General features: G+C 45.3%; 1 protein-coding gene across 1 annotated transcript in view; it reads left to right on the plus strand.

Moving 5' to 3' along the window:
* RP1 (RP1 axonemal microtubule associated) overlaps nucleotides 1–10533 on the plus strand; it is a 302837-nt gene extending 292304 nt beyond the window's left edge. Inside the window, exons 58-59 of the mRNA XM_054985404.1 lie at nucleotides 6181–6256; nucleotides 10293–10533. Of these exons, the coding sequence (XP_054841379.1) occupies nucleotides 6181–6256; nucleotides 10293–10347 (131 nt within the window). The 3' untranslated portion in view covers nucleotides 10348–10533. The remainder of the gene's footprint in view (nucleotides 1–6180; nucleotides 6257–10292) is intronic.
* Nucleotides 10534–16420: the final 5887 nt, after the last annotated feature.

Genomic DNA, 16420 nt, shown 5'->3' on the forward strand with positions numbered 1-16420 from the left:
ACATTGCAACCCCAGCCGGAATGAAGAGACAGACACAGGCTTTAAACGAAAGGGCCGTTTATTAACATGACCATAAACATAAACCACGGCAAGGGCCAACTAAGCGGTACAGATCAAGCCACGGGATCATCCCTGGACCTCCATCTTGACTTGTCTGGGTGAGCCCCACAGCCCCGGGTGTAGGTCATGCCTGGAAATGGTTGCAACCCGGCCAGCCAGGCAAATGGATCCCCCCATCAAGCACCTAACGGCCCCAGCCATACAGCATGAGGGAAGGCCTTGACCCTGGGGATCTCCACTGTCAGGCTATGGATGACAGGATACAGCAATCTAATCTCTGGCCCATTTGCAGTAAGACACATGTACTTAGTCAAACGGAGTTTATTCAGAAATCAGATCATTTCTATATGCAGGTCCATAGGACTACTTAGAAACAAGGCAGACTTCTAAGCAGCATGAGTAAAAATTGACAGTAATGGCATCACGTGGAAGACACTTCTCTTTTACCATTCTGGTTTACTCTTTTTTTTCCCCTCCCAACAGTCAACAATCCGTTGGCACTCTTTTTGTGTGAGAACATTTTACATATTTGTGTTATCACGTTGAGTTATTAGGAAGCCAGACACAGCATTGTCTGGGACTAAGCGCAAAGTTATAAACACTGGAAGCTGCTGCAGTTCAACAGATAACCACCTGCAAAAGCCTGAGAAAGAATAGTTAGGACATTAGCAAAGTTACACTGGCCAATGCTAGATACGCTGTGTTCAGCAGAACAGAATCAAAATTGGCATGGATGGGGCTCAGACATGACACCCACAGGCGTCTGCCCATGTTATGGTAGCTGTCACAAGCATACCGCACTGTTGGCAGACCCTGTTTCCCACCCATGGGGAAGCACCACTGAGTGCTCACCGGCCCGCACTCTATTCCCTAAACTCTCCTGCCAGTAACATAACTAAAACAACAACACCAAGGCCAATACCTCAAACCTCTGCCAGCAGTACAAGGTAGGTGAAAAAAACCCCTTCCCAACAGCCAATCGGTGAAAAGGGTAAAAATTCCTACCTGGCTCTGGAAACAGCAGTCGGCTAATCCTGCACTATAACAGGGTGAGGTGGGTGGGCTGACGAGTGAAGCAACTGCGGCCAGGGGAAAGTGGAGCCGCAGGCAAAAGGCTCTTGGCTCCACCCCAGGCCAAAGCCCCATATGCCCAGGAAGGGAGCCTGCCTCTTCCTCTGGGCGGGGCTGCAAAGGACGGCTCCCAGCTAAAGCAGCGAAGCTGCTGCTGGACAAGCTGAATTCCATGGACAGAAATGTACTCTCACAATAAACTTAGAATTTGGATTGTGAGTGAATTTCAAGTTGGTGCTAGCTTCTGAAATGTGTTGCCTGTTATGTTGATTTTCTTTAAAAAAAAAAATTATTGGTGAGTACATAAATTTTACATAAATTCCCCATATTACCTAAATTATAACAACCCCCACCCTTTCCCCCCCTCCTTATTGACTTCCAACAGCTTTCCAACCCTTAACCCATCTTATCATTTAAATTATTTTTAACTATATTCTTCTAAATTTTATATATATTGTATCCCTTATTCTAAGCATATTCAAATTATTCTATATCTCAGATTCTCTAATAAGTCCATTCTATTCCTAGCTGTTTAACCTATCTATTTTTAATACAATCTTCTTAATTAGCTTAGATTAATTAATAACCAAATTTCCCCATTAATGGTAAAGTTACTTCTCTCTCCCCTTTATAAAATCACAAATTAATAATTCTCAAACTGCCACAGTCCTCCTTTTACATCCCTTTTTTTTTCTAAATATTGTTTCAGTTTCCCCCAGTCTGCAAAATATACTCCTGGGTCCAGATCTTTCAGTTTTCTTGTCATTTTGTCCATTTCTGCCATGTACAACAATTTGTAAATCCAGTCTTCTATAGTTGGTATTTCTTGCACTTTCCATTTCTGCGCATACAAAAGTCTTGCTGCTGTAGTCACGTAAAATAGCAATGTTCTGTACTGCATTGGAACATCTTCCATTCCCAAGTTCAGTAGCAGCAATTCTGGGTTCTTATTTATTTGGGTTTGCAAAACCTCATTAATTATTTCTATTATATCTCCCCAGTATTGCTTAGCTACCTCACAAGTCCACCACATATGATACAATGATCCTTCATGCTTTTTACATTTCCAGCATTTATCTGACATATTTGCATTTCCAAGCGCAATCTTCTTAGGCATTAAATACCACCTATACATCATTTTATATACATTCTCTTTAATATTGGTACGTTGAAATCTTCAAAGTGTTTTTCCACAAGTGTTCCCATGATTCCATTGTTATTTCTTTATGAAAGTTTATTGCCCATTTCACCATCTGGACTTTGACTGTCTCGTCTTCCGTATACCATTTTAAAAGTATTTTGTATATTTTCAAAATGTCTTTTTTACCTTCTTGTAAAATCACTTCTTCTAACTCCGAGTTTTTCAGTCTTATTCCTCCCTTTAAACAGTCCGAGTTGTAAAGATCCCTGATTTGCCTGTATTGAAACCATCCATAGTGAGGAGATAACTCTTCTTGTGTCTTTATTTTTGGTATCCTATGTTCCATCGACATTATCTCTTTATAAGTTAAACATTGTTGTTCATTATAGACAGCTCTCGGATCTATTACTTCGTATGGTACCACCCATGAGGGGATGCCACTTTCCATGTAGTTCTTATATTTCTTCCAGATTATGAAAAGGCTTCTTCTAATGTAGTGATGCAAAAACATAGAGTCCACTTTTACTTTATCATACCACAGATATGCATACCATCCAAACAATTTTTTGTATCCCTCCAAGGCCAGCAGTTTACGGTCTTTTAACATTATCCAGTCTTTTAACCAAGCCAGACAAATTGCTTCATAATATAATCTTATGTTTGGCAGTTGCAGTCCTCCTCTTTCTTTTGAATCTTGTAATACTTTCATTTTCACCCGGGGTTTCCTGCCTGCCCACACAAAGTCTGAAATTTTTCTTTGCCATTTGTCAAATTGTTTGAAGTCTCGGATAATTGGAATAGTTTGCAGCAAAAACATCACACGTGGTAACACATTCATCTTCACTGCTGCTATTCTTCCCAACCATGACAAATTTAATTTATTCCATTTTATCAAATCTCTTTCTGTTTGTTGCCACAGTTTCTTGTGATTATTTTTGAATAAATCTATGTTTTTCGCAGTCAGCTCAATCCCTAAATATTTCACTTTGTTAGTTACCTCGCAGTCTGTTATCTCCATTAATTCTTGCTGTTTTTGCTTCGTCATATTCTTACACAATATCTTCGACTTCTTTTTGTTCACATAAAATCCAGCCAAGTCTCCAAATTCCTTTATTTTATCTATTATTTTTGGCATGTTATATATTGGATCTTCCACTATCAACATTACATCATCCGCAAATGCTCTCACTTTGTAGGAAAATTCCTTTATTTTTATGCCACGAATTGTATCGTCCTCTCGTATTTGAGTCAACAAAATTTCCAAAATCAAAATAAACAACAATGGAGACAATGGGCAACCTTGTCTTGTATGATGGCTGTTGTGGGTTTTCCGGGCTGTATTGCCGTGGTCTTGGCATTGTAGTTCCTGACGTTTCGCCAGCAGCTGTGGCTGGCATCTTCAGAGGTGTAGCACCAAAAGACAGAGATCTCTCAGTGTCTTGTCTTGTACCTTTGCTTATTTTCAATTTTTTAGTCAAATCATCATTAACTACAATCGCTGCACACTGGTCTTTATATATTCCTTTAACTGCTTGTATGAACTTTTCTCCCATTTGCAGCTTTTCCATAGTGGCAAACATAAAGTCCCAGTTCAAATTGTCAAATGCTTTTTCCGCGTCCACAAAAAAGAAACCAACTTCCCTATCACAGTGCTTGTCGTAGTATTCAATAGTGTTTATTACTGTCCTTAAATTATCCTTAATTTGTCTATTAGGTAGGAATCCAGCCTGTTCTTCTACAATAAATTCTGACATCCATCCCTTTAACCTTTCCGCCAAATATTTTATAATCATTATTCAGCAGTGAAATTGGCCGATAATTCTTAACATTAGTCAAATCTTGTCCATCTATCGAAATCAGTGATATATTAGCTTCATTTCATGAGTCAGACTCAGGAAGCCTGTTATGTTGATTTTCATGAAACATAAATCATTGTCAAAAGTTAAAGACCTGAGTAAAAACACATTATTTAATCAGTGTATAAATCTGATACTGAGAAACATCTAAGTTATGTATTTTAGCTTATATAGGTTTAAAGACATACACTCAAGGACAAATTTATTTTCTTGGGTTTACTAAGAGAATTGATTTTCCTTAAGAAAATTGCCTGTTTTTACTTACACAGTTCAGAAGTTTCTGTACTGCGTTAGTATCCACTGAAAAAGAACATTCATTTACACTGCAGTCCTGGGGTTCTTAGGGTTGCACTGCTAGTGACATACTATTGTGCTATTAGATAACTTTTTAAATTGAATGAAAAGAACAAATGAAATTTTCCAGCATTTCTATATTGCTTTATTCTTTGCTTCATTTAACTTACTAACTGTTAAAACGAGTTTTGGCAAAAACAGATATAATCACAAGTTTGCATTTTATTTAAATTCCCTACCCTACATAAATGTGAAGAACTCTAAAGCATATTTTAGGACAGAATCATTTTTGACATGTACCAGTTTATCCACTAATTGGCTTCAACAGAACTGATTTCATCCAGATTCAGTTAACAAAGTACCAGTGTGCAGGGCCGGCATACCCATTGAGACCAGATAGGCGGTGGCCTCAGAGTGCAGGGTGCCAGAGGGGGCGCCGGAGGAGGCGCGAGGGGGCGGGAGCACATGCCATGGAGCTGCAGCCTCCTAGCGCTCCCTCCCTGCGCCGCCACCGCCACCAGCACACACACCCAGCCGGGCGCAGCAGCCTCAGGCAGCCATCTGCAGTGGTGCAGGGCAACCAAGCGGGAGAGCTCGGAGGCCACCCGCGCGCCGTCCCAGCCACCAGCTGCAGCAATTGGGCTGGCAGTGTGCGTGCACCCGTGATGATGTCACACGTGATGTCATCACGCTGGCCAGTGCATGTGTGTGTGCGTGCACACACAGGTGCTCAGCCCACCAGCTGGCCGCGGGTGCCAAAAACCCTGGCGCCACTGCTGCCATTGTGTGAAGAGAAGAGGCTTCAAGTACTAGAAAGTGGCTACCAGCTAACTTCAGAAGAGAAAGAGAATGCTAAAAGAAGCTATACTAGGGGAAAGTATACTGGGGGGAAACAGGGGAACCAAAGATTCCGAACAGAAGCCTTTAAGTATCTGTGAAAAGCATAAGAACTGAAGTCTGTGCATGTTCTGTACATGTTGAATGACCTCAGAAATTTTCAACCCCTGATTTTACCTGATTTCCCCCCTCTTAAGTAAATAAACTTGTTAGTTATTGTGGGAATTTTAAAATTGCCTCTGGTGCCATTGCTGTTGTTTAAGAACAAGGGAACATCATAGCATGCTTATCTGCAAGCAGATCCACTGACTATTAAGTAAAAACAACCCAGCTTGCCAGTGTTTCTCATTACTAGCGCAACCTCAAGTAGCATCACATCCTTCCAAATCCATTGGGGGCTTAGAAGGCTATAACTCTGCTTAGGGTTGTACAGTGAGTAGCATTGCTTTTTAATGATAAATTGTGAAAATTGGTGAAACTGGATCTTTTCTCTGATGAGTACATCGAAGGTATACTTCTAATTATTTACCAGTTTGAGATGGTAAATGTCACCCTTTCTTCTTAAATAATGAATATAAGAACAAAATACCGTTATTTATTAAAAACATTAGATAGGCTTTGAGATTTATCAATAAGTTTCAAAATGTTCAGCATTACAAGTTCCTTGCAAAAATTTTAATATTGTTCAATATTGTTAACAATTGCTAACTGTTTAAGACTTGCTACAGAGTACTATGACTCATTTGCTTATATGCACACATGCTCACCCATATTTCTATATTTTCTCTCTTATTTAAATACTTCCCTATGATACTTGTACATACTAATTCCTAGAAAATATTAGAATGATTTCCATTGTTTCCATATTGTTTCTATACTTAAAGGTACACATCTTTATTCACATTTGCTCTTTCTTAACAGGAAGTGGTTGGTTTCTGGAAAAATTAGAAATCACAGATGTGGCTACAAGTGAACAGTACTGCTTCAGTTGCAATAGGTTTGTTTCTCAGGTTTTAAATTAGATATTTTCAATGAATTTTATTACATGCCATTCACTTATATTGTTAAACTTCTAAAGAAGCTAATATTGATACACTGAGATTATCCAGTTAACTAAACAGATTCTGCACACATTGGATAATGCACTTTTAATGCACTTTAGCAATCGTTTTGAAGTGGATTTTTTGTTTCACACACGAAAAATTCAGTTCCAAATGACCTCTAAAGAGGATTGGAAGTGCATTATCCAATGTGTGCAGAATCAAAGTCTACAAGAGGCACTGGGGTATCTTCAGATACATAATTTGACCAAAGAAGTGGTCCCACAGATCCCAATAGGGATCAGAGTGATGGTACTTAAAAAGGAAGGGTGTCAAATTCTTTCCCCAAAATGAAAATGTCTCTCTAATGATCAAACTAGACATACAGGTTTTTGATGAGTGGGGTCCAAGTTCTCCAGACCCAACTTGGGTTCCCCATAGTAGCTGTGGGTAATGGCTGTTAAAAAATAAAAGAGCCCAAGGCCTCAGAATGCCAAAACAGCTAACAGTGGCATCTCTCTGTTTTATCTGCTCCATGTATTCTGTGCATGTGGAGCAGTAAAAACAGGGAGGTACCCACCCCTTGTGCTATTTTGACATGGGGAAATGGCTTGTAGGGGAAGGCAGGAGTTTTCCTTTCCCCTTCGTAGGTATTCTAAGGTAGACATGGGCACGAACAGCATTATGAATGCAAAAAAGCCACGAACAGCCCGTTCATCGGTTTGCGAACAAGCTGTTCATGAGACCTCATTCTAGACGAACAAGTAGTCGTCGCAAGCCTTGTTCGTTGCATTCGTCTGCTGTTCGTGAAACCAGACAGTCAGGTGCCTTCAATCAATTCCCTTGGCAATGGAGGCAGGGGCTGCCTGAACTCTGTCTATACTCCTTCTGTCATCCTAGAAACCCCAGTCTAAGCCCAATTAACCTTGATGGGCAGGTCTTCCTTCCAAGTGTGGAGCTCCAAATTGGTTACAATTGGTTACATGGGAGCAGACACCAGGGGGGAGGGAGGGGGGAGGGGGTGTTCTGTGGCCATGGGAACTCCAATCTCATCCTTGCAAACCCTGTTAGGCAGTTCCGACTGCTAACCACAGAACTCCTATGTTGCTCTATGAGACCTCTTGTTATAAAAGGAAGCGTGCTCCAAGCTCTGTTTTTTCAGTTTCAGCAGGCAGTGGAGTGGGAGAGAGCTGTTGCTAGCCTTTTGGGAGAGAGACAGGGAGAGTGCATTGAAGCTGCAATGTTTTGTGTGTGTGCCTTTCCGTGAAGGCAGGAAGGTCGGTGCTGTCTGCTGCTGCTACTTTGGGGCACGAGGGGCAGTTCAGGAGCTGTTGCAAATATGGTTGTGCAGCGTGGTGCCCCCCTTTCCATGGCACCTACTGTCCCCTCTGAGTGTATGTGGGGGAATGGGTCCCTCCCACCCTTTCCGTGAAGGCAGGAAGGTGGGTGCTGTCTGCTGCTGCTGCTTTTGGGCACGAGGAGCAGCTCAGGGGCTGTTGCATATATGGTTGTACAGCACAGGGCCCCCTATTCGTGGGCACCTGCTGTCCCCTCTGAGAAGGGGAGAATGGGTCCCAGCCGCAACACCCGTCCTTTCCGCGAAGGCAGGAAGATGGGTGATGCTGACATCAGCCTGCCTGTACTGCCTGCACAGGTAAGCTGTCTGAGTGGTGCAGATTCTGGGGAACTGCCATCTTCTGTAGGGTGCGCTGAATAGGCTGCCACATCCATGATGGCAGGCTGGTGAGTGATGCAGGGGGCAGCCCACAGCTTGCCACGTGGGCACCTACCTGTCTGCCCACAATCCCCTTTCCTAGGGGAACCGATGCCTCCCCCATGATGGGGGGGGGCGCTGTCTATCCTATGTACCTAAATGTCCAATGCTCCATGTCCAGCTGGTGTGTTTGGCCAGCAACAGCCTCTGCACCGCCTCTGGGAGGCCTGGCGTGTGGGCACATGGGGGGTGCCACTGGTGAGTGGCCAACCCCCCCACCCCCTAGAGGGGAGGTGGCCTGCCACCACCTCCCCCAGCCCATCAGGCCCAGTGGCTGCCAATATCACCCTCCATTGTACCTTGGCGGAAAGTAGCCTCTGGGAGACCTGGCAGGCAGGCATATGGGGGGTGCCACCGGTGAGTGGCCACACACCCCACCCCCTAGAAGGGAGGCAGCCCACCACCGAATCCCAGCATATGAACAAATTTAGGTGCCAAATGGCTGTTACTACTTAATCAGTGAACTCAAGTGGAGACATGGTCATCAACACTTCACAGATAGGGATAGGTAACTCAGTTGCCTGACCTACCTTAGTATACAGTGTAACTGGACATAGTGATGTAAGAACAAATTGTATAGATGTAAGCATAAATATATTTAACATATGAATATAAGCACAGATCTGAGGTATTTAGAAGCCATGTTGTTTACACATAACTATCATATGTATAATTGCTTTTTGGTCATTTGGCAAATACACACATGGACCCATACCACCCATGGCAACTGTCATCAATTCCTGTGGAAGGCCCTCTCACACATATTTGGAACTCATAGCTTTAAGGACTATAAATGTTGCACAACATAGTAACATATTTTACAAAGGGTGGAAGAACAGTGTTTCTTTTGCAGAGGCATTATGTAATAATAATAATAAATAACATCCAATTTATATATTGCCCTTCTGGACAACTTAACACCCACTCAGAGCGATTTACTAAGTATGTTATTATTATCCCCCCAACAATCAACCTGTGAGGTGGGTGGGGTTAAGAGAGCTCTGGAAGAGCTGTGACTGACCCAAGGTGAAGTGAAGGAGTGGGGAATCAAACCCAGTTCTCCAGATTAGAGTCCCACCACCCTTAACCACTACACCGAACTGGCTCTATATGTAAGTATTAAAAGGCAAACATGATGTTTCGATCCATGACACTAATAATTTTACTAAAGTGAAGTTATATTAAAAAAATATTTTAATTATTCTGAGATTGGATTTTGGATTTTGGTGGGCTTTCATGAAATTCTTCTTGAACACAACTGGGGTCAGCAGTGCTTAGTGGGAAACCTGGAATGAATCTACTTCCACTTTCCTTTCCCTGCCTGTACTTTCAAATAATAGCTATCAGAGGTAGAAATGGCCACGAATCGAAATACGAATCAAATTTTGTGATGAATTGGGCCAATTCGTATATCATGAAAACGCATTTCGTGGGGCTGCGTTTTTCATGAAATCCATGACTTTTTGGGTTGATTAGTTCAATTTGTGAATGCTTTGTGATGCCAGACAAGCTGGCACTGATCCATTGATTCCATAGGCAAAATAGGCCCGGAATGTCTGCAGACCTTTTGTTGCCATGGAAACCCCAATCCTAGCCCACATAACCTTGACAGGCTGTTCTGTTCTACGTGAGCATTTCCTATATAAGGCACAGCTCTCTGCCTTATGCTTTCAGTCCCAGTAGAAAGAGGCAGAGGGAGGAGCTATTGCTGAGACTTGGAGTGTGAGAGAGAGTAGATTTGGAAGCTTTTGGCTGGATTTGCTGCTGCTTCAAAAGAGACTGAAAAGACTATTTCTTATTTTCTGCTCTTGTCCTTGGCTAGGAAGGTTGTTGGATGAGGGTGCCTTTGAAGTCTCCCTGTGAGTTTGGCATCTTTGGGTATGAAGGGGGCCATTGTAGGGCCCTGGGATCTGACGAATCACAAACCTAAAAAATTGTTTTGTGAAATGGGACAATTTCGTGAAAGTTCGTGGTTCATGGTTCATGGAACTCGACGAACCACGAAACTCAAGAGTTCATTTTTTTCTCATTCTGTGCCCATCTCAAATCAGAGGTTTCTGAATATTCTAAGTTGTTGCCTAGATGAATTCATAATCAGTGCTCTGGCTTCCTAATATAAATAGATCTAGTAACAGGTATATATTTGTAGTGGTTTAGGTATTTGGTATATGCTGTACTTTCTCTTCTAACATTTTTTTTGAAACTGTTTTCTTCACAAGGTGGCTGGCTGAAGATGAAGGTGATGGACACACGGTAGTGCACCTGTATGTGTAATATTTTTTCTGGGAATCCTGCTTAAGATGCTTCCCCCTCAACTTCGAACTCAAGTGGTTTTATAAAAGAACTGTAATTATCTCAAGAATAAATATCAAAACAATGTATCACATTTAAAAACTCAAGTGAATATTTAAAAATCTTGAATACCTTTGCATAAATACAGAATAAAACAAAGATTTAATATTGCAACTTGTCTTTGTGAGTTTGTCTGCCTTTTCACAATATTTTAGATTACAGGCAACTTCTTTTAAAAAGAAAGGAAATTTGTGACTGTGGAACTGATACAAGCACCTTTGCAGTACTAGTCTATGCTTTTTGACAGTCATGTAACTGCTGCATTGGGAATGTATCTTCGTAGTAGCTGTAAAAACTTTCGTGACCACATGCCACATGCATTTTACTACTTTAGATGTAGCTATATTGCCCCCACCTCATTTTTCCAGCCAAAACATGAAAAAGAAATCAAGTACTAGAGAGATTACATCAACATTCCAATATGATGATGTAGCCAATGTTCATAATTTCCTGATTCAGAATAAACATATTGGTACTTGTAATGTGAACTTCCCTTAGGGTTGGATTATAGATACCCAACCCCACCTATCTCTTGCTACTAGTAAGCTTCTTGAAAAATTATATTTCTCAGAATATACCAAGCCTGCAGCAAAAGCAGCATTTGAGGTGCTAACAAGAAAGGAGGGATTGAAAGGCAAAGAGAAAGAAACCAGGAAAACTGCTGGCTATGGGAAGGGAGCTCTAAAAGTGAAATGCCACAACAAAAAGGGTCTTGTCTCCAGTGGCCACCAACTTTACTATGAAGGTAGCAACACATGGAGTATGATATCTAACAAGGCTGTTAACTAATGAGCAAACTCATATGGGAAAATAATAATAATAACAATGACGACAACAACAACAATCGATTTATATACCACCCTTCAGGGAAACTTAACACCCACTCAGAATGGTTTACAAAGTATGTTATTATTAATATCCCCACAATAAACACACTGTGAGGTGGGTGGAGCTGAGAGAGCTCTGGGAAGCTGTGACTGACCCAAGGTCACCCAGCAGGCTTCAAGCAAAGGGATAGGGAATCAAACCCGGTTGTCCAGATTAGAGTCCCGCCGCTCTTTCCCACTATACCAAACTGGCTCTCCATTAGATGATCCTTTAGATGCTCTGGTCCCAGACCATTTTGGAATTAAAAGATAAGAACCAATACTTGTGCTCAGGCCCAAACTGGCAGTCCATGTAGTTATTTTTAATTACTGTTGAAATGTGTTCCTTATAACCTGTGCTGGCTATAGTGTTTTCAATCAAGTAAAATTTCCAAACAGTTTGCAAAGCCATCCTCACATAAAACACATTTCTGTAATCACAGTGTGGATAAAACAGGGTTAACATACCTGTAACTTATGTTCATCGAGTTCTTCTGTGCTGACACACATGGGGACTGCGCAGGCGCAGGCCAGCCGCCGGAGAATTTTCTATAGCTTCTATGGCTCCGAAGGGGCCGTTTGTCGCGCGCCTCAGCGACCGTTTTCCCGCCCAAACGGTCACATGCTCCTCCAGCGACCAACGGCCCCTTCCCTCAGTTCTCCTTTGCCGCCGCTTGACCAATACACTTAGCCATAACACCTTAAAAACACCAATTCCCGTTACAGCCATCACATTGTCGTGCATTGGAATTCACAGCGGGGTAGGAGGGAGGGTTGTGTGTCAGCACAGAAGAACTCGATGAACATAAGTTACAGGTATGTTAACCCTGTTTTCATCTTCGTTCTTCTGTGCCTCCACACATGGGAGTGTACCAAGCTTCACACAATAAGGAAGGTGGGGTGAAATCCAACACAATTTTATTAAAAAACAACAACAACAACAATGCATACATACATATATACATTTCTACAAGCTGTGCAGCAATATATACGCATCCAGTATTTACATATACACACACATAAATATATATATATATATATATATATATATATATATATATTCATATATACAGCATATCACCCAAGGGTACCCAGCAGGTACGCAAGGAACCCCATCCAAGACTCCCCTAGGAAAAAAGGGAGTGCAGGACAGCCTTGGCCACAGCTACATCCTGCTCCGCATTGACATCTATGGCATAATGCCTTACAAAGGTGTCTGCAGAGGACCATGTGGCCGCTTTGCAAATGTTAACTAGAGGCACACCCCTGAGGAGTGCCGAGGAGGATGCTTGGGACTGCGTGGAGTGGGCCCTGACATGAAGTGGGCAAGGCACCCCAGCTAGGGAATAGGCCTTGCTAATGGCCGTCACAATCCACCTAGACAGGGTCTGTGAAGAAGCCCTGTTACCCTTGTCCTTGGCCCCAAAGCACACAAACAGGTGAGGACTCGACCGGAATCCTCTTGTCCTATCTAGATAATAGGCTATGGCCCTCTTCAGGTCTAGGGAATGGAGAGCCTTCTCCCCTTTCGAGGAAGGGTGAGGAAAAAATGCAGGTAACGCAATATCCTGCGAGAGGTGGAAAGCGGACACCACCTTAGGCAGGAAACCCAGGCAGGGACGCTGGACCACCTTGTTGGGATGAAACACCAGGAAGGGAGGGTCAGATCGCAACGCAGACAGCTCACTGACCCTTCTGGCCGAAGTGACGGCCACCAAGAATGCCACCTTGTACGATAACATGTCCAAGGGGCAGGTAGCCAGAGGTTCGAATGGAGGCAACATAAGACGTGAAAGAACCAGGGACAGTGACCATTGAGGCACCGGTGCCGACACAGGCGGGTAAAGGTTGAACATGCCCTTAAGGAATTGGCGGGATTGTGGGTGAGAAAAAACTGTACCCCCATCAACCCGGGTGTGAGCAGCAGATAGAGCTGCCAGGTGGACCTTGAGAGAGGAAACCTTCAAGCCCAGGTCCCGCAGGTGGCACAAGTACTCGAACACAACCCCTAGGGGGCTGCTGGCAGGCACCACTCCTTTAGCAAGTGCCCAAATTTCAAACCTGCGCCACTTGGCCGCATAAGAGCGCCTAGTGGATGGTCGACGAGCATTCAGGATGACCCTCTGTACCTCGTCCGTAAAGACTACAGGGGAGGAACAATCCGCCAAGTCGTTAAGTGCAGCTTCCTGGGGTCGTGGTGGACTAGGCTCCCGTTCAGGAGAAGGTCCTGATGAGGGGGCAGACTGACATATGTCCGTTGGGACATCCGTAGGAGCTTTGGGAACCAAACCTGCCGGGGCCAAAACGGGGCCACCAGGATGCAGTCTGTCCCGTCCTCCTCCAGTTTGCACAGGACCCTGGGAATCAAAGGGAACGGAGGAAACATATAATGCAAGCCCTGCGTCCACGTATACTGGAAGGCATCCCCAATAGAGAGGGGGTCGCTCCCTGCCCTTGAACAGAAAGTCTGGGCCTTGGTATTCGCCGCAGTTGCGAACACGTCTATCACCGGATGTCCCCACATCCAAAAGATCGGCCCAACGTACTCTACATTCAGTCCCCACTCGTGGTCCAGCAGAAGGACCCTGCTGAGGGCATCCGTGCGGGCATTGTCCGACCCTGCCACGTGTATAGCACGAATTGTCACGCCATTCCTGATTGCCCACTGCCAAGTGAGCGTGGCTTCCCGGCACAGGGCCATGGACACTGTGCCCCCCTGCCGATTTACGTAGTACATGGCAGTCGTGTTGTCCGTCTGCACCAACACCTGGCGATTTTTCAGCAGTGCTGTAAGGGACACAAGTGCGAAACGAATGGCTCTTAGTTCAAGCACATTAATATGGAGGATCCTTTCCCTCTCAGACCAGATATCTTGCACACATACATCACCACAATAAGCCCCCCATCCCAAGAGAGAGGCATCAGTGGTAACCGTGACGTCAGGATGCTGATAACCAAAAGGGGTCCCTCTAAATAAGTGGTCATCAGACAGCCACCAGTCCAAGGAGGATAGGATGACCCTCGGGACAGAGAACTTAAGGGACGGAGGATGCTGCTGAGCATCGTACCTCCGCACAAACCAGTTCTGTAGAGGGCGCATACGCAGCCTTGCGTAGGGCACTACCGAGGTGGCCGCTGCCATATGACCTAATAAGCACTGGATAGTGCGCACGGACTGGAAACGGTTCCTCTTAAACATGGACACAAGACCCCTTAGGGACCTAGCTCTTTCCAGGGGGAGCAGAGCCTTACCCTCCACAGAGTCCAACAGTGCACCAATGTAGGAAACCTTGCAGCAGGGCACCAGTTTGGATTTTTCAAAGTTTACCAAGAGACCCAGGCGTTGACAAGTGCTAAGTACCAAGCCAATGTCCTGCACCAGCCTAGACTCTGAGTCAGCCACGATGAGCCAGTCATCGAGGTACGGAAAGATGGTACAGCCTTCTTCCCGAAGGAAGGAGACCACAGGAGCCACACATTTCGTGAACACTCGTGGGGCAGTGGATAGGCCAAAGGGGAGCACCTTATACCGGAAAACCCTTTGCTGGTAAACGAAGCTCAGGTATTTCCTGTGCTCTTCTCGTATTCCCACGTGAAAATATGCGTCCTTCAAATCAAGGCCCGCAAACCAATCCCCCTGTTTCAGCAAGGCGACCATAGCCGCCAATGTAACCATCCTAAATTTGGTCACCTTGAGGAAGGCATTAAGGCCCCTCAGATCTAAAATGGGACGTAAGCCCCCATCCTTCTTGGGGACCAGGAAGAACCTAGAGAAGAACCCCCTTACAGAATTCTCATAGGGCAATTCTTCCACAGCACCCTTGGCCAAGAGCGACACGATCTCCGCATCCAGCTCAGCCATAGTATTATTGACAGCTGTCAGGGGTGAACTGCATCTAGGCAGCTCAACGAACTCCAGCCCGTATCCCTTATCAACAACAGTTAAGACCCATGAGTCAGATGTTATTGACTCCCACTCAACGAGGAGTGGACTCAGTCTGTCTGAGAAATTCGGGGATACGGCTGGCGTGACCCGTCAGTACTGCCTCCCGGCGCCCTGCTGATCTCTCTGCTGGGCCGGCGGCTGCGACGGGCGAGGCTTGAAGGGTCTACGCCTCCTCTGTTGCTGCGCAGGACGGTAGGTCCGCTGCGGGTAGGCAGGATGGTGCTGGTAGCCCGGCCGCTGCTGCTGGTATCTGCCCTGGTAGTGGTAAGGGCCGTACCGGGGAGCGTACCGTGGCTTAGAGGTGGGCTTGTCCGCAGGAGCCAGCCCCAAGGACTGCGCCATCTGCCTGTCCTCTTTCTTCTTTTTAAGGGTCTCGTCGGTGGACTTCGAGAACAGCGAGTCCCCTTCAAAGGGCATGCTCTCCACCCTGGAACGCACCTCCTGGGAAAGGGCAGTAGACCGCAACCAGGAGTGGCGCCTGAGGACCACCGCCGAGGCCATTCCCCGAGCCGCAGTGTCGGCAGCGTGGCTCCCTGCATTCATCTGCTGCTTAGACAGCCTGACAGCCTCAGTCTGCAGCAGGGATACCACCGCCTTCTGCTCAGGTGGGAGGTCTCGAACATAGGATGCCAACTTCTCCCAGAGGTAGAGCTGATAGCCAGCCATGATGGTCTGGTAGTTGGCGATCCTGAGGCCCAGTGAAGCAACTGTGTACTGGCGCCTGCCAAGCGCGTCAAGCTTCCTGCTCTCTTTATCGGCCGGCACAGATGTATGGCCCGACCGCCGGGGGTTGAACTCCTCCGTGACCAAAGAGGAAGGTGGAGGGTGCTTCACCAACGCCTGCCAGGTGCCCTGCTTAATTTTATAAAGCTGCTCGATCCGTTTGGACGTTGGAGGCTGGTCACAGGGCACCTTCCACACCCTTTCCACTATCTCCTCTATACCCTCGAGCATGGGGAAGCCAATGGACGCCGGATTGTCCCCGTAGATCCTCTTCAGGAGCTTGTCCTTGGTCTGGGGGGCTGCTGAAGAGATGTCCATCTCCAGCGCCTGAGCCATCCTTGCCATCTGGTCCGAGAATATCCGTAGGTCCTCGTACGGCGACCCGGCAGTTGGCACCACATCGTCAGCTGGCGATGGCTCGGACCAGGACTCTGACTGGTAGTCCCCTAGGCTCTCCACG

The sequence above is a fragment of the Eublepharis macularius genome, chromosome 7 (genome assembly GCF_028583425.1).
Source record: "Eublepharis macularius isolate TG4126 chromosome 7, MPM_Emac_v1.0, whole genome shotgun sequence".
In the NCBI taxonomy this organism is placed as follows: Eukaryota; Metazoa; Chordata; class Lepidosauria; order Squamata; family Eublepharidae; genus Eublepharis; species Eublepharis macularius.